Here is a 27,380-nt window from a genome sequence, read left to right on the forward strand (position 1 = left end):
TTCCTGTCCATCCAAAGTCCCGACAACTCCTGAATCTTCTCTGACTCCTTCAGATTCAAAGTGGATTTTATTAAATCTCAAGTAGCTTTCAAGGCTATGCAGATAACAAATACTTGAAACAGTCAGATGTGTAGCAATATGGAGCAGTGTGGACAGTGGTTTAGCAGACAATATTTGACCCACCTACATAAACACATAAACTTAAAAACACATCATCACCCTCTGCAAATCAGATACAAAAATCTTTGGGAAGAGTTGGTTTTCAGGGCATGAATTCCAACCCCTCATTTGGGATTTTGCCAAATTATGGCAAGCCATTGAGAAGTTCTCCATCTGCCTTGTTTTTCTTAATAATTCACTTCAGGCCTCTTGGAAACACTCTCATAGGATACCTAAAATCTTGACATTCATACTTTCAGTTATCTGGCAAACACACACACAGAAGAAGAAGAAAAAAAAGACCCAGAAAATGACAGAACAAGGGTTATTCCATTTGCAAAACCCTATAACACAAAGCGGAATTTTCTTCTCAGGCTCTAATTAGCCCATCCATTCCTCACATACACGAACACTAAAATGTCCTATTAAACAGTGGGTCATCCATCAACGTGTGTAGCGCCCAGCAGGATCTCAGCACAAAATCTAACTCTGCCAAGAAATTACCCCCATAAAATTGTCTCATGACTTCAACTCCCACAGTGATAATACTTAGATCAGTAATAAGGGAATTTTCAAAAGCTACATTAAAGCCTTAAAAAGCTATTCATAACTGAAAAACGTAAGAACTATATTAATGTAACAAACCATTTTCCTTGACAGACAAGCAAGGAATGAATTAGAAAGGCAAATCTGGGGGACAAGTCAAGTTGCAAGGAGGGGGAAGGGTGATTCACTGTTACCTGAAGCATCTTCCCATGCTTTAAATTAAAGAAGGTCATGTCACCTTAAACACATACAGAAAAGTAATTGCCTGTTGTCGAGAAATGTATCCTGGCTTCTTAGAAATTATAGAGCATAATTGTGTCACATCAACCATATTTATTTTATGAGAGGAAATTTTTTAGTCCATATCCCACTTTGATGGGGTGTAAACCTATTATGCTTTTATGCTTTCTTTTCTACTACAAGACCCTTCCCACTATCACCTATACTTTTGCCTACCATTCGTGATGGTCAATTTTATGTGTCAGCTTGGCTATAGGCCTCAATTATTCAATCAAATGCTAATTTAGGAGTTGCTGTAAGGCATTTTGTAGCTATAATTAAGTTGACTTTCAGTAGAGGGGATTATCCTACACAATCAGTCCCTTGAAAGGCCTTAAGAGGAGAACTGAGGCATTACTGGAGGAGAGCAATTTCATCTATAGACTGAAGCTTCAATTCCTTCCTGAGTTTCAGCCTCTCCTTCTGAACAGTGGGTTTCAGAACTCCCACAATCACATAAGCCAATTCTTTGCAATAAATCTCTTAAAATACACACACACACACAGACATACAAAAACAGGGGATAATTGACTTGTTTTAAATGACACAAGGAAGGTAATGATTAGCTACTATGAAACATCTTAAGAACTAAATATTTCACACACAAAAATAAGGCTTTGCTCAAAACAAAAAGTCCAGTAAGTGGGCTGTTATTCTGTAGCCCACCTTACAAGCATAGAGACCTCATGCACAGCTCCTGATTCAGATCACTTAGGCCAAGCCCTCTTTGACATTATCAGGAATACAGTGACAACTAATTCACAATAACACTAAATCAGATATGTGAGACAAGAGAACTTAGCTGGAATATGAAGAAGGTTTTAAGTGGGTTTGGACCTTGTATTTCACTGGTTCTACATTCTGAATGCACCCTTTAAGTGAAAGAACTGTCTACAGTTAAATTTGATCTTGGGGCTTCCCAGGTGGCACTAGTAGTAAAGAACCCACCTGCCAATGCAGGAGACATAAGAGATGCGGGAAAGGTCCCCTGGAGGAGGGCATGGCAATCCATTCCAGGATTCTTGCCTGGAGAAGCCTAAGGACTGAGGAGCCTGGTGGGCTACAGTCCATAGGACTGCAAAGAGTCAGACACAACTGAAGCAACTTTGCATGCACGCATGCAAATTTGATCTTAGAAAAACATGTTTAAGGTAGAGGGGAAAATAGCTAAATAGAGAAAAGTCGTTAAAAAAATTCTCTCTGGGGTGCATGCTTAATCTTTTCATTATTCTTTACTGCTGACACAAATTCAATGATCTAAAAATGAACAAAAAGAAATGACACAGAAAAAATCATGCAATAAAAATTACATTAACATTTCCATGGCATTTGATAACGTAAAATTTAGCATGCTGTTAATCATTCTTATGAAAACTCTTGCTGATTTTCTTCAAAATGTACAGGTAATTCATTCAATGTAGTAGACTCATTCCACCCTCCGGTAGAGAAAAATGTAGCCTTTCTATCACCATCTGTCAAAAAACTCAGAATCACACCAGTTACGACAAAAGTTGCTGCTGATTCCAGGAAGGTTGAGGGCTACAGTGTTTGTCAGAACTCTCAGAACAGCGTATTTGCATAAATCAAAATCTAGACACTTGGGCCTCTGGGAAATGGGGCCATTAGCTTTAGAATTAAACAAGCTACTCATAGGGGATCAACTGCGATTAACTTTCATTAGCTAACATTTGCTCTCTCAGTGGAGAGAGAAGAGTGCTGTGCTGTTAACAGCAGAGAAAAAGCAAACAGGAGAGAGGGTGAGGAGATTACAGAGGGCCTCTGGCAACTGTTACTATTCTTTGGTTACATTGAGCATTTATCTCTTGGCTTACCTAGGCTAAAAAGACGAGCAATAAAATGCTATGTGGCCCATGTCAATAAGTAAAATTACATTAGGTCAGCAAATTATTATATTCCCTCTAAAAAAATAGAGCTCATTCGTTGATTTTCCTTTCTGCCTCCTTTGTTCATTTTTTGCCCACTTCATCCATATCATCAAATCAGAAATTTCTTCTCTGTTATCGTCTCTCAGTTCTACGCTCTCCTTTTTAAAAGTCTTCCTATTACTAAGTGCTGAAAAACAAGGAAGACCAACTATGATCCCATTGGTTGAATGAACCACAGGCCCAGAGGAAAGAAGGAAAAGATTAGAGAACCCAGGTCATTTTAGACCAGGTCACTATGGTAGAGAGTATGACATTTTCTCTGGCTTACTTTTTTTTCACCAGATACACTTCACAGACTGTTCCCTGTTCCAATGTCCTACGCCATTCAGGGTTCTGGGCATAAAGGAGTCAGAGAGATAGAGAGATGCCTGACCTTTGCTGTGGAAAGCACTAATAAATATCGTACTGTTCTTTCCCTAGGTTTTTTTGTATGCCTGGTGGGCAGGGCCAAGGACCCTTGACAAGTCCTACTCACAGTCACAGGCTGTGCTCACCCAGCCCTGAGTGTCCCCCTCTCCCTTTGTGAAAAGTACGCTTAGTCTGAAGATGGAGGGTTCCAAGAGACCTGCTCACACCCAGGATTATAATACGGGTTGGGCTCCAGAAACTATAGGGCATGAGGGAGAGCATGCGGGGTACATGTTGTTTGAAAAAGGTTATTCGGTATTATGAAAACACATTATTTTTATTTGGAAGGTAAAACATACCTATTGTTTTAATAATACAACCTATTAAAAGTAAGGCTTCATAATAGCCAGGACATGGAAGCAACCTAGATGCCCATCAGCAGATGAATGGATAAGGAAGCTGTGGTACATATACACCATGGAATATTACTCAGCCATTAAAAAGAATTCATTTGAACCAGTCCTAATGAGATGGATGAAGCTGGAGCCCCTTATACAGAGTGAAGTAAGCCAGAAAGATAAAGAACATTACAGCATACTGACACATGTATATGGAATTTAGAAAGGTGATAACGATAACCCTATATGCAGAACAGAAAAAGAGACACAGAAATACAGAACAGACTTTTGAACTTTGTGGGAGAATGTGAGGGTGGGATATTTGAAAAGAACAGCATGTATACTATCTATGGTGAAACAGATCACCAGCCCAGGTGGGATGCACGAGACAAGTGCTCCGGCCTGGTGCACTGGGAAGACCCAGAGGAATCGGGTGGAGAGGGAGGTGGGAGGGGGGATCGGGATTGGGAATACATGTAAATCCATGGCTGATTCATATCAATGTATGACAAAACCCACTGGGAAAAAAAAAAATAATAATACACTTCCTTAGCTTTTTCATCAATTTTTGTTTCAGATAGGTTTGTTACATTGTGTGGAAATTTTCAATTATAGTTTTAAAAATGAAAAAAAAAAAAAAAAAGTAAGGCTTCAAAAATCTCCTGGGGTTACATAGATATATGGAAAATGGATCCTACATTTTCAAATGGGGGGAAAGGCACAGAAGTGCAACATCAGGAGACATGTATGTAAAATTTTTGTACTTGTCAGAAGGGAATGAAATTTTATAAACCTTGAAAAATACCATTCTAGTCATTAGCTGTTAAAATGTACAAAGCAATAAACTATGAGGAAGGAAGGGGGTTCCACAATTCAGGATCAAGACTTTGGTACTACTGATCCATTCTCTCTGCATGAGGCTCCTTGGAAGGTCTGAAGCAGCCCTTTGGCCCTGTCCCACCTTCTGGACATCACCCTTCTTTTTTCTCTCCTCTCTGGACTCTCAGATGCCAGTGCAGTGACTCAAAATCATTCTTACCATTAGACATACCTGGTCTAGATAAAGGAAAGGTTTGATGCAAAGAATACCTTTGCAGGTGGACACTTCTGTGCTGTCTTCTTTGTGGGTGGAGAGACGGTGACTGGGTTTTGGTTTATGCTCCAATCCTGTCTGCTTTCCTTTCTCAGATGCTCCTGAGCAGAAACTCTGGGACCGGGACACGGAAATCTCAAATTGTTTGATCACCTCCTCATCACTGTCAGAAGATGTGGACAGTTCCTCATCATCTCCGAACCTGTTAACTGGAAGCAAACAAGAGCCATGAGTCTTCTATGGGGCCCACAAGAAAACAGAGACAGGTAGTCCAGAGAAACAGTGGCCAATTAATCTGGATCAAAGCAGACCGAAGGTGGGTAGAAAGAATTTAAAGCACTCTTGAAACACAAGTTTTGAGTCCAAAGGAATGAAACAGGAAAAGAAAGCTCAGAAGGGTAATTGGAACTACAGGGCTAGGGCTCAGAGAAAACACCTTCCCCATGCAACGCCCCACCCCCAGCACTCTGTAACCAACATAATGAGCCCTCTTGTTGAGCTGGGCAGCCTGCTGAGTCGTGATGCTGCTGACATGTGCTCACGACTGGGAATAGGACCAGCAATCTGGACACATATGTATCTTAAGTGTATTTCTAGCCGGTGGTGATGAAAATATGCTCTTTGCCTCATCTCAGCTATTAAAACACAAAGTGAAGACCCACTTCAGGAAAGAGATATCAGCTACTGAGATCTTCCAAAAGCTTCCTAGATTTGAAAAGCGACACCACATTGTATGTGTCTTAAAAAATAATGAATAACTAGTTTGTACTAGCAATGCCTTTCTCCATCACCAACAACCCAACCCAGATACTCTGAATCATTCGTACCACTTCCCCCATACCAGCGCACTGGTCAGTCCTCTTCACTTCTCCAGCAGCATCTGATCATCCCTGCCCTTGCCCATGTTGTTCCTTCTGCCAGAAACCTTCCCTCCCCAGGTGTTTACCTGGTTGGCTGCTCTCAACTTTGTGGTCTCAGCTTGACTTCATCCTAAACACTTCCCTGATTGTTCTACCTTAAGGAGCTCTGTGGGCTTACCTAGGCAGCATATTAAAAAAGCAGAGACATTACTTTACCCACAAAAGTCCACCTAGTCAAAGCTACGGGTTTTCCAGTAGTCATGTATGGATGCGAGAGTTGGACTATAAAGAAAGCTGAGTGCTGAAGAATTGATACTTTTGAACTGTGGTGTTGGAGAAGACTCTTGAGAGTCCCTTGGACTGCAAGGAGATCCAATCACTCCATCCTAAAGGAGATCAATCCTGAACATTCATTGGAAGGACTGATGCTGAAGCTGAAACTCCAATACTTTGGCCACCTGACGCGAAGAACCGACTCATTGGAAAAGACCCTGGTGCTGGTAAAGATTGAAGGCAAGAAGAGAAGGGGGCGACAGAGGATGAGATGGTTGGATGACATCACCGATGCGATGGACATGAATTTGAGTAGGCTCTGGGAGTCGGTGATGGACAGGGAGGCCTGGCGTGCTGCAGTCCACGGGGTCACAAAGAGTTGGACACGACTGAGTTACTGACCTGAAGGAATTCTGTTCCCTGCACTTAATATTTTTTCTTTCTTCTCCCCAATAAATTCCGTGAAAATAAAGATATCACCTGTTTTATTATCTGATGTCTCTATAGTGTGTAAAACAATGCCAGCTAAGGAGTAAGTACTTAATTAAACACTTGTTGAATGTTGACTAGATTGATGAATACCCAGTGTTTTCTCTCAAGCCTGAGCCCTTCTCTCACACCCAACACTCACACATGATCCCGTGTCTGGAATACTCTTCTCCAGTCCCCATCTAAACTAGCCAAGAATCTAGCTCACTGAGGTTTCAGCAGAGGCATCATTTCTTTCAGAGAGTCCTTCCTTGATCCCTTAAATCAACTTTAGGGATTTAAGGCTCTTTCCATGTGCTATAAAATCACTCTCTATCCAGTCCTGTCAGTGCTTCCTTCAGCTTTGTGGAGGAAATTACCTATTTAACTGCCAACCTTTCCATCTAACTTGTACACACCCTGAGACCAAGAAGCACATAAGACCACCCACCCCTGCATCCCTCCAGGCACTATCTCTGTGTCAGGCACAGGGCAGATGACACTGTAAATATCTGCTGAATATGGACTGGAAATATAAATAATATGGAATTATTATTTAAAGATTTCCTCTTTTCATCCAAAACTCACACAGTGGTTCCAGGGAAGGGTATGGCTATTAACAGAACAGATGGGTCCTGAAGATCAGTTAAGAATTAGAAGTTAGGAAGAAATTTAAAAGCCATATTTTAAGTGAGGGAAAATACTTGAAAACACTCACCTGGCCAAAACATTTACTCTCTGACTTAAGAGTTGATTTTCCTGAGGCTCTTCGGAAGCAATTATAACAAACACTTATTGAATATCTTTCATGTTGCCAGGAAGTGTCCTAAGTATCTTATACACATCACATTTAATCCACATAAAACCTCTATTACTGTTCCCATCTTTCACATATGAAAATTGAGGCAGAGAAAAGTCTACAACTGTCTGAAGATCACACTGCCAGGAGGGGGTAGAACCAAAATTTGAATCAAGGCAGTCTGTCTCTAGAGGCCACACTTCTAATCACTCTGCTGGAGAATCAGAGAGAGATGGCAGAAAGAACTCTTATTCTTTGTGCTCGCTCATATTAGCAAGCTGACTCTATGCGGCTGAGACTCTTAACCTCTCTGATCCTGTTTCTTCATTTGTGGATCATTTCTAATGTATGGATCATTTCCCAGGTCTTTTCCAGATCTAAATTCTCAAACTCCAAACTTTCTACCTGACAGGTGTCAACATTCAATCTATTTCTCTCTTTTATGGAATAGTTGATCCAGTGACTTAAGAGCATATTGTTTTCAGCTCACTCAATTTTATTGTTATCTGGGGCCAGACCCATGGCAAGACATAGAAAGCTAAGTGTTAGAAGAGATTTCATTACCATCCCAACAGAACACCATTACAATGAACAGGCTCCTCATGTCTCAGTGTGCTAGGCATAGTTCCTAGCATGGAATGGGCCATCACATATGGAAGAGATCCAGAGACTAACAGGACCAAAAGTAAACTCTCCCCACCTTTAGAGTATAGGGCCATCTACACACCTGGGAGGTAGTCAGGGGGATATACACACTGGAGAAGTGGTTGGAATAGACCTCCACTGGCACTTTTTCCAACTCTGAGATTCCATTCCATGCGTACTACTAGGCCATTTGTATTCCATTAGTATTACTACACCAGGCCACATGGCCTGCCTCCTGAGAAATCTGTGTGCAAGCCAAGAAGCAACAGTTAGAACTGGACATGGAACAACTGACTGGTTCCAAATCGGGAAGAGTACGTCAAGGCTGCGTATTATCATCCTGTTTATTTAACTTATATGCAGAGTACTCATGCAAAATGCTGAGCTAGATGAAGCACAAGCTAGAATCAATATTGCCAGGAGAAATATCAATAAACTCAGGTATGCAAGAAAAACTAAAGAGCCTCTTGATGAAAGTGAAAGAGGAGAGTGAAAAAGTTGGCTTAAAGCTCAACATTCAGAAAACTAAGATCATGGCATCTAATCCCATCACTTCATGGGAAATAGATGGGAAACAATGGAAACAGTGACAGACTTTATTTTGGGGGTCTCCAAAATCACTGCAGATGGTAACTGCAGCCATCAAATTAAAAGACACTTGCTCCTTGGAAGAAAAGTTATGACCAACCTAGATAGCACACTAAAAGGCAAAGACATTACTTTGCCAGCAAAGACCTGTCTAGTCAAGCTATGGTTTTTCCAGTAGTCATGTCTGGATGCGAGAGTTGGACTATAAATAAACGGAGCACTGAAGAACTGATGCTTTTGAACTGTGGTGTTGGAGAAGACTCTTGAGAGTCCCTTGGACTGCAAGGAGATCCAACCAGTCCATCCTAAAGCAGATCAGTCCTGGGTGTTCATTGGAAGGACTGACATTGAAGCTGAAACTCCAATACTTTAGCCACCTGATGTGAAGAACTGACTCACTGGAAAAGACCCTGATGCTGGGAAAGATGAAGGCAGGAGGAGAAGGGGACAACAGAGGATGAGATGGTTGGATGGCATCACTGACTCAATGGACATGAGTTTGAGTAGGCTCTGGGAATTGGTGATGGAGAGAGAGGCCTGGCATGCTGCAGTCCATGGGGTTACAAAGAGTCGGACACAACTGAGCAACTGAACTGAACTACTATTAAATTACATACTATTAATATACTTAATTATATTAACATATATTAATTATATTAAATGTGACTAATATCACTAATAGTATACTATTAGTAGTATACTATTGTTTTACTATTAAAACTTTTCATAGTCAAAAGTCATCAATTTCAAATTAAGTGAGTTAGTCCACAAGTATTTCCTCATATATAAAATTAAGAAAGAGAATTCATTAATTTACCAGTATGGGATCCTTGATTTTTTTTCCCCAGTGAGTCACTGATCATCCACAGAGCACATATTCTCCTCACTCAATATAATAACCATACCGAGTCCAAGCTTGCTCTGCTCGCTGCAGGACAGGCCAATGAATCCGAGTCTCAAAGTGTTGAGGCAAGGAAGAGACTAATCGGAGAGTCGGCTGACCAAGAAGTTGGCAGGCTCTCAGGTCAGGGCCTGGTTGCCAGGTTCTTTATAGATCAGAGGTTGGGGGGAGGTGAAGAAACAAAGTAAAAAGACTGTTCAGTCCTTGCAAATGTCTCCTGGAATGGCAAGCCTCAGGCAGGGGAATGTGTTAGTTTCAGTTCCTTGTAGTCCTTCACAATTGGGCAGCTCAGATTATCTCCCTGAGGGAGACCCTTATGTATTCTTATACCAAAAAAGGGTTAAAGTCACAGAAATAGATCCAGCGTAAATTTAAAATTACTCTTCCCTGTTGCATAATCATAACAGTAATTATAATGTTTCCCATTAACTAAACATAGACTATATGCCAGGTATCTTCTGGGGACTTCATATACATTATTCCATTTAATCACCACAGCAACACCATGAAGTAGGGATAATTATTATTACTCTCATTTTAGAGACAGGAAACAGAGGCATAGAGAGATTAAGTAACTTATCTTAGGCAAAAAACTTAGCAAAGTAACAAAGCTGGGACTTGGACATAGAACCTCTGTTCTTGGTCACTGCACAAATCATCAAACATTATTGCCTCAGGACACTAGAGCCATATCTAGATTACTTTTCAGAGTGCGCCAAGAGGGGGTTTTGCCATTTTCACCCTGAAATCTGCCAGGACATTGCTTCCTTTGTGAGAAGAGAGAGCAGAGGGAAGAAGAGTCACCCTATGTGAGAGTGAACGCACCCAGGCTGCAGTATAACTGGTCCATTGTCCTCATGGGATTCTAAATGCAACTGCACATGCTATTCTAAGCCTCAGTCCTCAAGGATTTCAGGAAATTCTCTAAAAATGAAACCTGTCATCCCTCCTAAAAACCCACTGGTAGCAACAGAAGTCAGTAGTGGTACTACTATAACAATAAAAGCAATCCCATATACAGCATTGATCATGAGCCAGGCACTATTCTAGAAAGTTACATCTGATAACTTATTTACTCCTCACAATAACCCAGTGAAATCAGTACTTTATTATCCCCATTCTGTGAATGGGGAAACTGAGGCATCATGAAGTCAGTAATTTGCCGCAGTGATAACAGTTAATAAACATTGTAACCAGGATTCAAACCCAGGTGGTCTGGCTCCAATGTCAATATTATTATGACAACATTATGCTCCCTCTATCATCTGTTACTTGAAGGAAAAAAAATCCTGGTCAAAATCTATACAACTGTGTTTGGTCACTAAGAATATAAAATCACATAGGTTGGGTTAGAAAGGATTTTCATGAGCATTTATCTATTCCCTCATTTTCACAAAGAGAAGCCAATACCCAAAGAGGCAAAGTGTATATCAAGCTAGGAACAAATGGAGGTCTCCAGATTTCCAGGTCAATGGTTTTGCAACACTATTTTCCATGTTCTCTTACCAATCAGTTATTTTCTCAAATTCAAAATTTGACTCTTACCTTTTTGAAAGATCCCAGCTGCTACTTTCCTTGCAATGAGTCAGTGTCAACAACTAAAGAGTGGATCTGGATTTCATTCAACTTGAATCTTTGAAAATCACTAAGTCTTGTCTAAGTTGTGGCACTTAATTTTCAGACATAAGATAGTACTTTCTGAAACACAGTATAAATACCAAGTTCTTGGGAAATAATATTTAATACAAGTGGAAATTTGTATTAAAATCTTTACCTCTTCATCCAATTAGCTTGCTAAAACAACAGAGAAAAAGTTGCACAAATACCAAGTATGTGGACACATCTTGAAGTTGAGATTGTTCACTTCACTCAATCACAGAATTTGGAGAGATTTTAGACACCACCTCAGAATCTACCACCAAAGAGAAGTCAGACTTATCTGCAATATTCCTGACGCATGGCCACCCAGCTCCTTCCCTCTGTTCACATACTATTGAGTTGCTACTGTGGGCTTCTTGCACTGACAGGAAGTTCATGACTTTGACTAAAAAAAGTTATCTATAGACCCATCAATACCAAGTCTCTATAGCAGTGCAATCAGAATATTCCTCCCTTTGATTTTTAGTGAATCTTTTTATTTTTTCTTGTAAACAGAGGCAGAGGAAATGCCATCTTTGTCTTTCACAACTAAAAGACAGGAAAGTGGGGCCTCAGTGCCACAGAAGCTGCCTGTCCAGGTCTAACATCAGTGAAGGCAGAATCTGGAGTCAAGCTGCCTCCACATGAATCTGGGACCTTCCATTTGCTGGTCTGAGATCTAAGCAAGTTCCTTAATCTTTCTGAACTTTGGTGTCCTTATCTTGATATTCCTTACATCTTAAAGTTGTTGATAGGGCTAAATGGGATAAATCATGAAAGGGAAGAAAAAAACCAAAACATGCCTGGCATATGATATGCTAAAAAATGTTAATGATTATTATTATTACTCCTCATCACAGCAGTGCCTTATATGGAAACCCATCTAGGAAGCCTTGCCATTTACAAGCAAAGGGAAGAATGCCTATTCTTTCAGGGTTTGATTTGAAAACTCCTCAGAACTGTTTCAGGGAAAGGATGAAAGAAACAAGGGCAGGAATAAGAGAAAATTAAGCTGACAATGTGGGTTGTATCAGCTTCCTTCCCTCACTATGCATTTTTCCAAGTTTAGAGGTGGAGCACTCTGTAAGACTTGGCAGTGCTGTCTGAGTGTGGGCAGTGCTCAACACCTGCTCATTTTGTTGTTTCTTTTAAGGCAACAAAACCACCAACTGGTGGTGCAAAGAGGATTTCTTAAGACTGTCTGCTGCTATTTTACAGATGGAGAAAGACTTTATAAATGATCAGTGCATATCCAAACTTTTTAATTCCTTCCCGCCCACATAGGAGCAATTAGGTGGAGGGAAGTACTGCTCATATCTGATAGATGGGACCTGGAGACGGGCGGAGGTGGGTTGTGCTCGGTGGTGCGGTACCTGAGAGCTCATTTTAGCTACAATTGCAAGAATCCCTAATATACCAGATTTCTCAATACCTACAGCAAGTGTCTGCCCAGGGTGGTTGGATAAGGATAGAAATAAGAACAAGAAGTTGGTTAAAGTGAATAAAGCACAAGGGAGGGTCAAAGGTGACAATTGCCCCTCTCAGATCCTTAAAAAACTGACCACATTTTTAGATGCATAATCCAGTCATTTTTTTAACTCAAACAGGATAGGAAAAGATTTATATAAATCATCAACCTTGATTTTTTTTTTCAGACAATGCTCTGTGGAAGTCTGGGATTCCACAAAGGAGCTTCAATGCCACCCACGGTAAAAGTAAAGATGTGGGTGGTTGCACTGAGCAGGCTGAGCTATACACCCTGAACAATCAGGGCTGTTTGGCTTTAATACAGTTTATATTTTTATAAGATTCTGTTGGGAAAAAATAAAAGTCCTGACATTTTTTAAAGGTTGGAAAACATTGATATAACCTAACTCCCTCATTCTACAGAATAGAAACTAAGGCTGAGACTACTTAAGGCACATACCTATATGTCAAGCAGCTAGTTAGTGGCAGAGGAAGGATTACAACCTGGTTCTCCTGTGCACACTTGTTTTGTCACCCTACACCTTGTATGAGATGTTTTGACAACTCCATTTCATATATGAACAAAGAGATGGCACTTGTAACGGCTAAATATTAATTAGTCAAATGGAAAAATTTTTATGAGTAACATAAAGATCACTGCACTAGGAAAAAGTTACAATATTGAGGATGCTAGTTATGCCAGCAGCAGAGTACATGACTTGAACTAACCTAATAATAATTATAAATTCATGAAAAAAAAATTTAACTATCTGAAGGCATAGAGAGTGAACAGGAGAAGATAGAAATGAGAGGAGATCTAATTTGTTAAAGAAGAAAACATTACTGGATGACTACATGGTTATACTATTTATCTGCTAAAAGTATTTCTAAGTCTATGAGGCACAGGGCATCAAGGACTCAGGCAGAAATCACAAGCCTTATTGACCTGAGGTGTCAAAGGGCAGAATTCAGGGCAACCAGAGCAACTGGAAATGGAAAAGGAAATCCCAGAAAAGAGGGACCCAAAGAGAGAGAGAGCTCCGAAATCTGCATATGAATTTAGTTCAAGCATTTAGCTGAAATCTGTACTATGTATACATATGGAAAAATTCAAGAAAATTAGAAAAAGTAAGACCTAGAAGACTAAAAATTTGATTAGACATTTTGTCTGAAGCCTGTCTCAGCAGAGTCTGAGTTAGGAGTTTGAATTTGGCCAAGGCAGAGTAGCTTGGTAGACACTCTAGATTTTCTGTTCAAACTTTAGAAGGGCTAACACTAGAAATAAGACTGAGTAAAACTGAAATAAGCCCAACATGACAAACTAGAAACCATTATACTCAAAGGAATCAACTAGTAATTCCCCTGTTGAAATTGGGCTAAAATGAAAAGCAATACTCTTTACAGGAAGATTAAAGAATCCAATATCTTTACAACATTTGATCCACAATGTCCAGTATATAATCAAAAGTCACTAGACATACAAAGAAACAAGAAAAATGTGAATCACCAAGGAAAAACAACATTCAACTGAAACTAGCCTCAAGATGACTCAGATTGTGGATGCAGAAGACATCTTTAAAGTATCTATTGTATAAGTTCAAAGAATCAAAGGAAAGGGTGATCATGATGAACATAAATAAGGATAATTTCAGTGGAGAAATGAAAACAATATTCAAAAAACTAAACAAACTTAATGCTCAAAGTTAAAAAATTCAGTCAGTTTGGAGATGGCAATGAATTTTGAAGGAGCTCAATAAAAAGTAATCAGTCTGAAGAACATAAAAAATTTGGAAAGAAAATAAACAAAACCCCAGTGAATAAGGATAGCATATCTAGTTGTCTGAAATATGTATAACTGGAGTTCAAGGAGGGAAAAACAAAACAAAAAATGTGGAAGAAAAATATTTGAAAAAATAACTGGGAATCACCCAAATGTGCTGAAAAAAACATACAGAAAAAATCAACATACAGAATCAAACATTTTAATAATCTAGCTCGAAAGTTCTGCAGTGAGGCAAGTCATTGTCAACTAACTGAAAATCAAAGATAAAACAAAATATTTGAAATCAAGAAGAGAAAGAGAAATGCTTTGCATACTAGAAAATAACAAAACAAAGAAAACTGTCATCTCTCAGAGACATTGGAAGCCAGAAAACAACAAAATGATACATTTAAGAGCTGAAAGAAAAAATAAAACATCAACACTGAATCCTATATCCAGAGAAATCATCCTTCAAAAAAGTCTGTGAAATAGACACATTTTCATATAAATAAAAAGAGTATTCATCAGATCTTCATTTCAAGAAATGTTAGAGGAAGTTCGTCAAAAGAAAGGCAGCTGGCAACAAACTGAATCTCAGATCTATGGGAAGGATTGAAAAGCAATGGTAAATATGTGAGTAATACAAAAAAAAAATACTGGATGTTTTCTCCTTTTACTTTTTCTGAAAGATAACTGAAGAAAATATATACTATTGCATGGAAGTGGAGAGTTGATACAGTGTAGAAAAGTAAAACATGAGATAACAACAGCACAAAGGAGAGGAGAAGTAAGTGATTTATTCTGTCACAAAGTTGTATAATGTTGTGATATAAAACAAAGAGCAAATACAAAGCAGTACAATACTAACTCAAAGTGGACTGTGATAAACTAAGGATGCATGTGCAATTCTTAGAAAAGCCATGAAAAAAGAAAATACAAATATGTATAGCTAAAATTTTAGAGGAATTTAAATTGAACACTAAGCACATAGATGATTAACACAAAAAGAAACTAGTAAGAGCAACAGAAGATGAAAATCAGAAGCAACAATTAGAAAGCAAATAGCAAAATGATATACTTAAACCCAATAATTTCCACACACTAGATGCAAATGCGATAAAGACCACATTTGAAAGTAAAGATTGTCAAACTGAATAAAAAAGCAAGACCCAATAATTTAATGACCATAAGTACAAATACAGAGACAAGTTAAAAGCAAAAGGATTTAAAAAATAAGTTATGCAAACTATAAGTATAAAGAAGTTGACGCAGCTATTAACATCAAGACAATAGTTTTACCAGAGAGGAATTATACTTTAAAACAATAAAATGATCAACTCATGAAGACATAAAAATTGTAACTGTGTATGAAACTATTAACAGGGTTTCAAAACATGAGGGAAAAACTAATGGAGCTTAAAGGAGAAATAGACAAACTCAAAATAGAACTAAAGATTTTGACACCCTCTTCTCAGTAGTTCGTTGATAGAGGAACTAAGAAAAAAATCAGTAAGTGTATAGATTTGTATGACTTAACATACAGTCCACTGTGATAATGTGGACTTAGAAAGAATATCCTGCAGTTTTCAGGTACAGAGTTCTATGAATGTCAAATAACACTGACATCTACACAACCCTTACAGAAAGCAGAGGAAAAGAGAGCATTTCTCAATCCATTTTATGAGGCCAGCATAATACTAATGAAAAAAAGCTGACAAAGACATCACAAATATAGAAAATTATATACCTATATCCTAAAGTTTAACAGGAGGCATTCCAAACTACTATACCAAAAGCAATAAAATATTCCTGAGGAAAAAATAGAGAAGACTCAGCATTGCTAAGATACTAATTTTCCCAAATTATTCTATTGATTTAATGCAATCTAAATCAATATTCAAGCAGACATTTTGTAAAATTTGACAAGCATACTCTAAGGTGTATAAGGAAATATAAGAACTTAGAATATTCAAAATAATTTTTAAAAAGAACAAACTTTTTGTAGGGAGTTCCAACCTACAAGCTTTTAAGACTTATAGCTACACTGATCAACAATTTGATAGTGGCAAAAAGGTAAACTAATTAATCAACAGAATTCAGTCCAGAAATAGGAGTATGGAAATATGGTCCACTGTTTTTGTTTTAACAAAACAAAACCTTTGTTTTTAACAAAGGTTCCAAAACAACTTAATGGGGGAAATTGAAGTCTTTCAAATAAGTATGCTTGAGCAAAACGAATATAATTAATATTTTAGAACATCAACCTATAGTTCACACTATGTGTGTGGGTATAAAAATTAATCATAGATTGAATTGCAAAACTTTACAAAACTCCTAGGAAAAAACATAGAAATTTTTGCAACCCTAAGATATATAAGTCCATGTAGTCAAAGCTATGGTTTTTCCAGTAGTCATGTATAGATGTCAGTGAAAGTGAAAGTGTTAGTCGCTCAGTTGTGTCTGACTCTATGAAACCCCATGGACAGTACCCACTAGGCTCCTGTGTCCAAGGAATTCTCCAGGCAAGAATATTGGAGCTCACTGCCATTCCATTCTCCAGGGGATCTTCCCAACCTAGGAATTGAACCAGGTTTCCTGCATTGCAGGCAGATTCTCTACCAACTGAGCCACTAGGCAATCCCAAAGAAAGGCAATGGAAAGAATGTTCAAACTATTGCACAATTTTACTCATCTCACATGCTAGCAAAGTAAGGCTCACACTTCTCCAAGTTAGGCTTCAACGTGTGAACCGAGAACATCGAGATGATCAAGCTGGGTTTAGAAAAGGCAGAGGAAACACAGAGATCAAATTGCCAACATCCGTTGGATCATAGAAAAAGCAAGAGAGTTCCAGAAAAACATCTATTTCTGCTCTATTGACTATGCTAAAGCCTTTGACTGTGTGGAGCACAACAAACTGTGGGAAATTCTTTAAGAGATGGAATTACCAGACCACCTTACCTGCCTCCTGACAAACCTGTATGCAGGTCAAGAGGCAACAGTTAGAACCGGACATGGAACAACAGTCTGGTTCCAAACTGGGAAACAAGTACGTCGTGGCTGTATATTGTCACCCTGCTTATTTAACTTACATGAAGAGTATGTAAAATGCCAGGCTGGATGAAGCGCAAGCTGGAATCAATATTGCCAGGAGAAAACTCAATAACCTCAGATTTACAGATGACACCATCCTTATGCCAGAAACTGAAGAGGAACTAAAGAGCTTCTTGATGAAAGTGAAAAAGGAGAGTGAAAAAGCTGGCTTAAAACTCAACATTGAAAAAAACTAAGATCATGGCATCCGGTCCCATCACTTCATGGCAAATAGATGGGGAAACAATGGAAACAATGACAGACTTTATTTTCTTGGGCTTCAAAATCACTGCAGATGGTGACTGCAGCCATGAAATTAAAAGACGCTTGCTCCTTGGAAGAAAAGCTGTGACAAACCTAGACAGCGTATTCAAAAGCAGAGACATTACTTTACCGACAAGGATCCGCCTAGTCAAAGCTATCATTTTTCCAGTAGTCATGTATGGATGTGAGAGTTAGACCATAAAGAAGGCTGAGCACCAAAGAATTGATGCTTTTGAACTGTGGTGTGGAGAAGACTCTTGAGAGTCCCTTGGACTGCAAGGAGATCCAACCAGTCCGTCCTAAATGAAATCAGTCCTGAATTTTCATTGGATGGACTGATGCTGAAGCTGAAACTCCAGTACTTTGACCACCTGATGTGAAGAACTGACTCTTTAGAAAAGACCCCGATGCTGGGAAAGATTGAAGACAGGAGGAGAAGGGGATGACAGAGGATGAGATGGTTGGATGGCATCACCGACTTGATGGACATGAGTTTGAGCAAGCTTCAGGAGTTGGTAACGGACAGGGAAGCCTGTTGTGCTCTAGTCCATGGGATCACAAAGAGTTGGACACAACTGAGTGACTGAACCGAACTAACTAAGCCAGAATCTAGAAGCAACCCATACATTAAGCAACAGGTAAATGGATAAACAAGTTATGGCAAATCAATACAATGGAATACTAGTAAGCAATCAAGAGGACTGAACTATTTATACCTCCAACAATATGGATGGATCTCAAAAACATTAAGCTGAGAGTAGTAGGGAAAGAGTCAAAAGAGTACAAATAATATAATTCCATTTATATACTATTCTAGAAAATTTAAACTAGGATACTATGTCGGAAAATAGATCAGTGGTTGCCTACAGGGTGGCAAGGGGGAATTAACAGAGAACAATGGATTACAAAGGAGAATGAGGATACTATCGGAGTGACATAAATGTTCATTTTCTTGCTTCTTCTGATGGCTTCACAGGATGTCAAAATTGACAAACTGTACACTGTATATGTGTGTGGTTTATCAATTGCACCTTGGTAAAGCTTTTAAAATGTGAATCAAAGTAAAGCTGGTTCCCATTGCAGCCTTCTCTCTCTCCCCCACTGCAAGATACTGAAGTTCTGTCCTTACCTTATCAACTCAAATATTCCCAGCCATTCCTGTGCAGTTGAGAAAACTCAAAACCAATGAAATCTAGAACTTGTCCTTGTGCTCTAGCCCAAGGAGAGAAGTCTGAGGACCACACCAAATGGAATGTCTCTCTGATCCCTGCTGTGTCCACCTGGGAAACTCTCCTGGCTTTCTGATTTATATTCGAGTTCCTAGATAAACCTTGAGATGTAGGCCACAATTTAACTCTTGTCTGACTCCTCTGTGTCCCCAGTTACTAGACCCTATTTGCAATAGTCAGGAGCCACTAACTCAAGTCAAAGAGCCCTGAAGACAGATAATGCTGACACAGCCTGGATTCCCCTGCTGCCACATTCAGCTCACTCTGTTCATTCCTATGAGCCAAGTGTTTGCCAAATAAGACCCCAGTTTTCCTGGCATCTCTAGACAGATATGTGTAAAGCTAGTTAATACCCCAAGTGAATGGTTCTCTATCCAAGGCTACTATAGCTTCATTGAAGCTTATTTCTCTTCCCTTCCAGGCTACTCACCCAGGATAAGAAATGAAGCAACATGAAATCATTGAGAGTGATTAGGTCTGACTAAGGTATTGAAAATGAAAGTCACTCAGTCATGTCTGACTCTTTGATACAGTCCATGGAATTTTCCAGACCAGAAGACTGGAGTGGGGAGCTGTTCCCTTCTCCAGAGTATCTCCCCAACCCAGGGATTGAACCCAGATCTCCCGCATTGCAGGCAGATTCTTTACCAGCTGAGCCACTAGGGAAGCCCAGGTCTGACTACGGAGATCACAAAAAGTCTTCTCTCCAGGTAGTATTCTGAGCAAGACCTATGTTTGTACTCATTGGGTCCTCATTTCTTACTATTTTGGACTCCCTCAAATAAAAATGTTTTCTGAACACTTGGCCTTGATAATTACTCTAAGCTGTTTGATCATTGCAACAGGGTTCACCTGAATGAGAGCAAGCGCTAAACCATTTACTTGCCCGACTCTTTTAAGCTCTGATAATTTGTATGCCTCCTACAAGGGCATCTCTTGATAGTACTCAAGCGTTGTGTTGTCTTCCTACAATGGTGGCATTTACATACAAATTAATGACCAGGACTGTAATTTACTCTGCTGAGAATGAAGTGACCTGATAATTAAATTTCTGCACATGCAGAGAAAACATGAAACCAGAATGCTTGTTCTTGCTTTCTTTTCCCCAACCCCCAATAGTTCTCTATAACTCGAGTGAATCCTTATAAAGCAAATGTGAATCAACATTTTAATTTACAAACGTTCTGATTAGGAAGACAAAAAAAATCTCATTGCCATGGATACTAAAATGAAGGGCTTGGGATATATTACCAAGGCTGAGAAAGATACTGAACAGATCGTGTACTTTGCAGGTGTTGAGTTTCTAGATTTCTATAATATTTTTTCAGTTTATTCACTCATCTTCCCATTCCATGCAGCAAATCATCCTTAAGGCAATTTCCAAAGTTGTTTTATCTTGAGATAAAACTCAACTGTAGCCCAGTTAAGCTACAGTGATAATTTCTATAAGGCAATTTCAAAGTGTCTTCAGCACCAAATTCACAGTAAATGTACCCAAATATATCATGATAACTGAAAAAAATATAGACTGAACATACTCACTTAGCTAACTAACAGCTTTTTCAGGAAAAATAAAAGCAAAAATCTATATTCCAAAAGTCACACAATTTGCACATCATATATTCAGTGGTGATATGCACATATCATAATAATAGCCCCCCCAATAATCTCCCTGAAAATTAGATAATAAATAATGTTTCTCCATTTTCAGAAAAATTAATGGAATATTTTCTAAATGTTCCATTTTTTCCCATACAGTTTCTATGCTTTGGGTGCCTATTATCACACATATGCTGACAAGAACAAGTAGGTAATAAGAGAAATGAATATGAACTAAGAAATATGGATATCATTTATCATACCTCTAGGGCTTCCCTGGTGGCTCAGTGGTAAAGAATCTGCCTGCCAATGCAGGAGACATGGGTTTGGTCCCTGTGTCTGGAAGATCCCCTGGAGAAGGAAATGACAACCCATTCCAGTATTCTTGCCTGGGAAATCCCATGGACAGAGGAACCTAGCAGGCTACAGTCCATGAGATCTCAAGAGTCAGACATGACTTAGTGACTAAATAACAACAAATCATGCCTCTTTCTTTAACATGCTTTGTCATGGGCATGCATATTCACGGGTTTGACTATTACATGGCTTACACAGTCCAGCTATAGTTTCTACTGATAAAATGATGAAAATAAATGCATTAAAACTTCACAGTGAAAAAAAAAAAAAAACAAAACTTCACAGTGAAGTATAGGGTGCCACAAAAAACACCTCAGTTTTCAGACACTGAACCAATTGAACAAGCCTAGCACTGCTGAATGAGAAATGCTGCCCTGGGTACAATAATGTCCCTTGTTCTCTCTATATTTTTAACTGCCATGAACAGTTCACCTTCTATTACTTTTCTTACTTACATTTTCTAAATGGGTTTCTGTAGCTGTGACTTCTCTAACATCTTCAAAGAATTTGTAGTCTTAACTCATTCTTCTCTAGTCTGTCCTCTTAGTGTCTAACATACAATTAGAAATAAAACAAATGTTTCAGTAATTAATAAACACATAAACTTAAAATCAGTATAATAGTGTATTAGTTGTTCTCTAGAGTAACAGAACCAATAGTAGAAAAAAATACACACACACACACACACACAACTGGCTCCCATGTATTTATGGAAGCAGAAAAGTCCAAAAAACTGCAGTTGGTAAGGTGGAGACCTGGGAGAGCCAGTGAGTCATTCCATCCTGACTGAGAGAACCAGGACAGCCAATGGTATAAGTTCCAGTCTGAGGGCAGGAGATCAATGTTCCAGCTCAAGGAGTCAAGCAGGCAGAGTTCCCCCTTGCTCATGTCTTCAGTTGATTAGGTAAGGCACACCCACATTAGGGAGGGCAATCTGTTTTATTCTGTTGACCAATTCAAATGTTAGTTCAGTTTAGTCATTCAGTCGTGTCCAACTCTTTGCGACCCCATGGACTGCAGCACACCAGGCTTCCCTGTCCATCACCAACTCCTGAAGCTTGCTCAAACTCATGTCCATTGAGTTGGTGGTGCCATCCAACTGTCTCATCCTCTGTCGTCCCCTTCTCCTGCCTTCGATCTTTCCAGCATCAGAGTCTTTTTTAAAGAGTCAGTTCTTCGCATCAGAGATGAAAAGTATTAGAGCTTCAGCTTCAGCATCAGTCCATTCAATGAATATTCAGGACTGATTTCCTTTAGTATGAACTGGTTGGATCTCATTGCAGTTCAAGGACTCTCAAGAGTCTTCTCCAACACCACAGTTCAAAAGCATCAATTCTTTGGTGCTCAGCTTTCTTCAGAATCCAACTCTCACATCCATACATGACCACTGGAAAAACCATAGCCTGACTAGATGGACCTTTGTCCGTAAAGTAATGTCTCTGCTTTTTAAAATGCTGTCTAGGTTAGTCATAGTTTTTCTTCCAAGGAGCAAGTGTCTTTTAATTTCATGGCTGCATTCACCATCTGCAGTGATTTTGGAGTCCCCCAAAATAAAGTCTGTCACTGTTCCCATTGTTTCCCCATCTATTTGCCATGAAGTTATGGGACCAGTGCCATGATCTTAGTTTTTTTCAGTGTTGAGTTTTAAGCCAGCTTTTTCATTCTATTTCACTTTCATCAAGAGGCTGTTTAGTTCCTCTTCACTTTCTGCCATAAGGGTGGTGTCATCTGCCAATCTGAGGTTATTGATATTTCTCCTGGCAATATTGATTCCAGCTTGTACTTCATCCAGCCCAGCATTTCACATGATGTACTCAGCATATAAGTTAAATAAACAGGGTGACAATATACAGCCTTGATGTGCTCCTTTGCCAATTTGGAACCAGTCCATTGTTTCATGTCCAGTTCTAACTGTTGCTTATCTTGCACACAGGTTTGTCAGAAGGCAGGTCAGGTGGTCTGGTATTTACATCTCTTGAAGAATTTTTCACAGTTTATTGTGTTCCACATAGTCAAAGTTTTAGGCATAGTCAATAAAACAGAAGTAGATGTTTTTCTGGAACTCTCTTGCTTTTTCTATGATCCAACAGATGTTGGCAATTTGATCTCTGTGTTTCCTCTGCCTTTTCTAAACCCAGAGTGAACATCTGGAAGTTCTCAGTTCATGTACTGTTGAAGCCTAGCTTGGAGAATTTTGAACATTACTTCGCTAGCGTGTGAGATGAGTACAACTGTGAAGTAGTTTGAACATTCTTTGGCATTGCCTTTCTTTGGGATTGGGATGAAAACTGACATTTTCTAGTACTGTGGCCACTGCTGAGTTTTCCAAGTTTGCTGGCATATTGAGTGCAGCACTTTCACAGCATCATCTTTTAGGATCTGAAATAGCTCAGCTGGAATTCCATCACCTCCACTAGCTTTGTTCCTAGTAATTCAAATGTTAACCTCATCACAAACATCCACCCAGACATACTCAGAATATTTGACTAACAATCTTGTTACCTCATGGCCCAGTCAAGCTGATACATAAAATTAACTATCACAAATACCATATAAAAGCCAAAGGGAGGAAGAATGCCAACAAGAAGCAGATCATGCACAGGTTTTAATCCTAGCTCTGACAATTTCCAGTTGAATAATCTTGGGTCATCAATAAACCTCAGTTTACTCATCCCTAAAAATTAGAGCAGCTTTTGGTTCTTGCTATTCAGAAGCCTGAGGCCATACAGAACGCCTCATCCTAAACAAACTCACAGAAATGCCGATAAAATTAGAAAGACACCTGGTATTAGCCCAGAGAGGTAGCCAACTTGTTTGCAGGTCATAGACTGATATCTCAGACATGAATAGCCTTGTGATCATGCAAGACTGGATTCAGCACCTCAGCATAAGACTACTACTCTTCATGTACACCCATGGCTGATTCATGTCAATGTACAGCAAAACCACTACAATATTGTAAAGTAATTATCTTCCAATTAAAATAAATAAATTAAAAAGTAAATAAATAAAACTAAGGAAGCAAAAAAAAAAAAAGACTATTACTCTTTTAAAATTGCTGCCCTTTCTTTGAAAAGAGGACTAGTAAAACTCCATCTAATAGTTTGTACTTAGAGAAGTGGGAAGAAAGCTTATTATTTGTTTGGAGCTGTGAATGGAAAAAAAATTATCCTGTGAGAAATAAAAACATCAAGTCTTTACCTCTTAAAGAAGTATAATATCAATGCGGGACAGACATCTGAAAGCAAGAAATTAATGAGCAAATCCAAGAGGTTTTGTACTAAAAGAGGCAAGTACAAAATTGTTCTAAGGAACACTTCCATAAGCAAAGGTACAGAGGATTATATCCATCACCACATTAAAAAACAATGCCTTCTGAAGATGAGCTCACTCACAAACACACAGAAGATAATACATAAGAGTCATTAAACTAGCATGAGGTGAAATGCAAAACAACCCAAGAATATACAGTAATTGCAAGCATATGTGGAAGAGTTATAAAAATCAGCCATGTATCAGGCCACAAAAGAAGCCTCAAAAATACAGTTAGACCACATTTTAATTTCCATGCAGTTAGAAATAAAACAAGACTTTTTTTAATTATAAAAATGCTTCTGGAAACCAGAAACCACAATTTTAAATAATTGATGGGTAAAAAAAAAAGAAACTCTAATTGGAATGATAAAATATTAATAACTAAAAAATAATGAACACATCACATATCATACACTTGTGGGATATAGTTAAAGTGGTACTTAAAGAAAATTTATGGATTAATTTACAGTATATATTATGAGTCAAGAAAAAGATGAAAAAACTAATATGATAGAAATGTCAACTCAAGGTATTATTGATCAATATATTAAACCAAACTACACAGAAGAAATAGAAAAGAGGAAAGCAAATATTAATAAAATTATAAATATAAAGAAAGCACTAAAAAATAGAGAAGATATTATGAAAAACTATCTTTTAAAGATGAACCATTGACAAGGTTGATTCAGACAAATATAACTATAGACACATTGGGCATTTAAAAATCATAAGAGAAAAAAGAGATTTAAAATTTTTTTAAAAAGAAAAAATAGAAAACATGTAGACCAATAGCCACTAAAAAAAATAAAATGTAGAAAAACAATTCAAAAGGGACATATCACGTCCAGATGGATTTATATGACTTTTTCTAGCCTTCAAAGGAAGGTAACTTGCTCTTTTATATAAGCTATTCTAGAAAAGAAAACCCATATCATTTATGAAATCAAAGAAGGTAATTTATATAGTAATTCAATCTCTGATGATCCTAGTTATAAACATCCTAAACAGCAGCAAATAAAATTTAAATGTATTTTAAAAAATACACTGAAAATAAGAAGTCAGAGAAGTTTAAGTACTCAGAAATTTTCTAACATATAAATAATCATGCTAATATAATCATCTCAATAGATGTATAAAATAGTAAATAAATTTAAACACTTTAAAGAATTTTTGCGATTAAAAAAAAAACTCTTCAGAAACTAGGAATAAAAATAAACATTCTCAACCTGAAATAGATAATCTACCATTCCTCACACTCAAAGATAAACTTTAACATTCCTTAGAGACTATATACCAGGTTGCTCAGATGGTGAAGAATTCTCCTGCAACGCAGGAGACCCAGGTTCAATCCCTGGGTCAGGAACATTCCCTGGAGAAGGGAATGGCAACCCACTTCAGTATTCTTGCCTAGAAAATTCTATGGACAGAGGAGCCTGGTGGGCTATAGTCCATGGGGTCGCAAAGAGTTGGACACAACTGAGAGACTAACACTTTCACTTTCAGAGACTATGTAAAACTTGGAAAACAAGAAATAAAATTCCAAAAGATCAAACTAAGTTAAAAAAAAAAAAATTGAGGTCAATTTTAAATTAAGAGTTCATTAAGGGGATCTCTGCCTCTGATCAAGACAGAAAAATAAATACTAAGTCTGCTTTCTCACATGAAACAACTAAAAACCTGGATATAACCCATGACATGAAAGATACTAAACAAAGGCAACAAAAAATAGCAACTCCTAAGAGATGAGATATAAGCAAGTAAGTCCTATGATGGTCTAAGCTGATTACCCGGAGAACGTTTTGAAGCCATTGTCTAGGGGAGGGGAACCCAGGCAAGGCTGGTGGTCTCCCTGATTTGAGGTGATAAAGCTAAGAGGCCAGGGGGGCCACACTATGGAAGCTCACAAAACAGTATTAAAGAGGGGAACTAAAAAGAGAGAACTCTAGAGATCTGCCATACTTGAGTTTTCAGCTGAAAACTGGTAAGTGAGCAAACTATGGAAAGAATCACTCAAACTGATCAGGTAACACTCCCTTGAACTCACACAGAGCTCTGGTCCAACTAGCTGAAGTAGAAAATCTTATAATTGATGTGGCATTGAGTAAACCACTCAGAAGGGTTTTGGCTCAGTGGGGAAGAACAATTAAATCTAGAAAAAAATTACTTAGGTCCTACCTAAAAAGGCTTAAAACAAAGACCTAAAAGGATCAAGCAGTTTTCAAACTGTTTAACCACAACTCAGAGCAATGCTCAAGAATATTTCTATACCCAACATGCAACAAGATAAAATTCATGATGTATGATATTCAATCAAAACTGTCTAGGCATGCCGAGAAGCAGAAAAACACTGTGTGTAATGAGGGGGAAAGTCAATCAATTGAAACGGAATAAGAAATGACACAGATAATAGAAGACATAGATAATTTGTAAACAAGGACATTAAAACAGTGACTATCACTGTACTCCATATATTCAAGAAGTTAGAAGAAATTATGAACACAGTAAGTAGAGAGTCAAATGAAAATTTTGAAGCTGAAAACTACACTAAAATGAAAAAACTAACACTGGTTGGGATTAATCACAGAATTGGACAGTGAAGAAGAAAAGAGTAGTAAGCTTGAAAACAGTGAAAGCAATTCAAAATGAAACACTGAGAAATATAATCACTGGGCAAAGATGAACGGAGCACCAGTAGCAGTGGGACAATTTGAGGTAGCATAAAATACATATAATTGATGACCCTGAAGGAGAGAGGGGAGCAGGAAAAATATGTGAAGAAATCATGGCCAAACTTTTCCATATTTGATGCAAGTTATAAACCCACCAATTCAAGAAGTAGAAAACATCCTAAGTCCAAGAAATATGGTGAAACTACACTAAGACAAATCATAATCAAATTGCTAAAAACCAGTTGTAGATGGTCAGAAATGAAACAACACAATGAACCCTAATATAGACTATTAACTAGTTAACAATAATGTGTCAATATTGCTTCATCAATTATAAAAAAAGTATCACACCAATCTAAGATGAATAACAGGAGAAACAAGATTGGAGGAGAGTATTTGGGAACTCTTCATACCTTTTACTCAATTTTTCTGTAAAAACTAAAACTGCTCTGGGAAAGTAGTCTACTGATTTTTTTTTTTTTAATAGAGGGGAAAAAAAGACACTATGAACAGAGGAATGTAGACAAGAATGTTAGGAGACTTCTCACTGTGAAATCTCACAGTGAAAAAATATTTTTAAAGTGCTAGAATAAAAAGCTGACAGTATTCTAGACCTAGAGAAAATATCTTTCAAAATAAAAGGCAAAATAAAGACTTCAAAAAGACTCTGAGTGGCAAAACAAA

General features: G+C 38.2%; 1 protein-coding gene across 1 annotated transcript in view; it reads right to left on the reverse strand.

The window, feature by feature from the left end:
• SYT16 (synaptotagmin 16) overlaps nt 1–27,380 on the reverse strand; it is a 119,953-nt gene that overhangs the window by 34,226 nt on the left and 58,347 nt on the right. Inside the window, 1 exon segment of the mRNA XM_061158361.1 lies at nt 4,766–4,978. Within this exon segment, the coding sequence (XP_061014344.1) occupies nt 4,766–4,978 (213 nt within the window).

Source organism: Dama dama, chromosome 12 (genome assembly GCF_033118175.1).
Source record: "Dama dama isolate Ldn47 chromosome 12, ASM3311817v1, whole genome shotgun sequence".
In the NCBI taxonomy this organism is placed as follows: domain Eukaryota; kingdom Metazoa; phylum Chordata; class Mammalia; order Artiodactyla; family Cervidae; genus Dama; species Dama dama.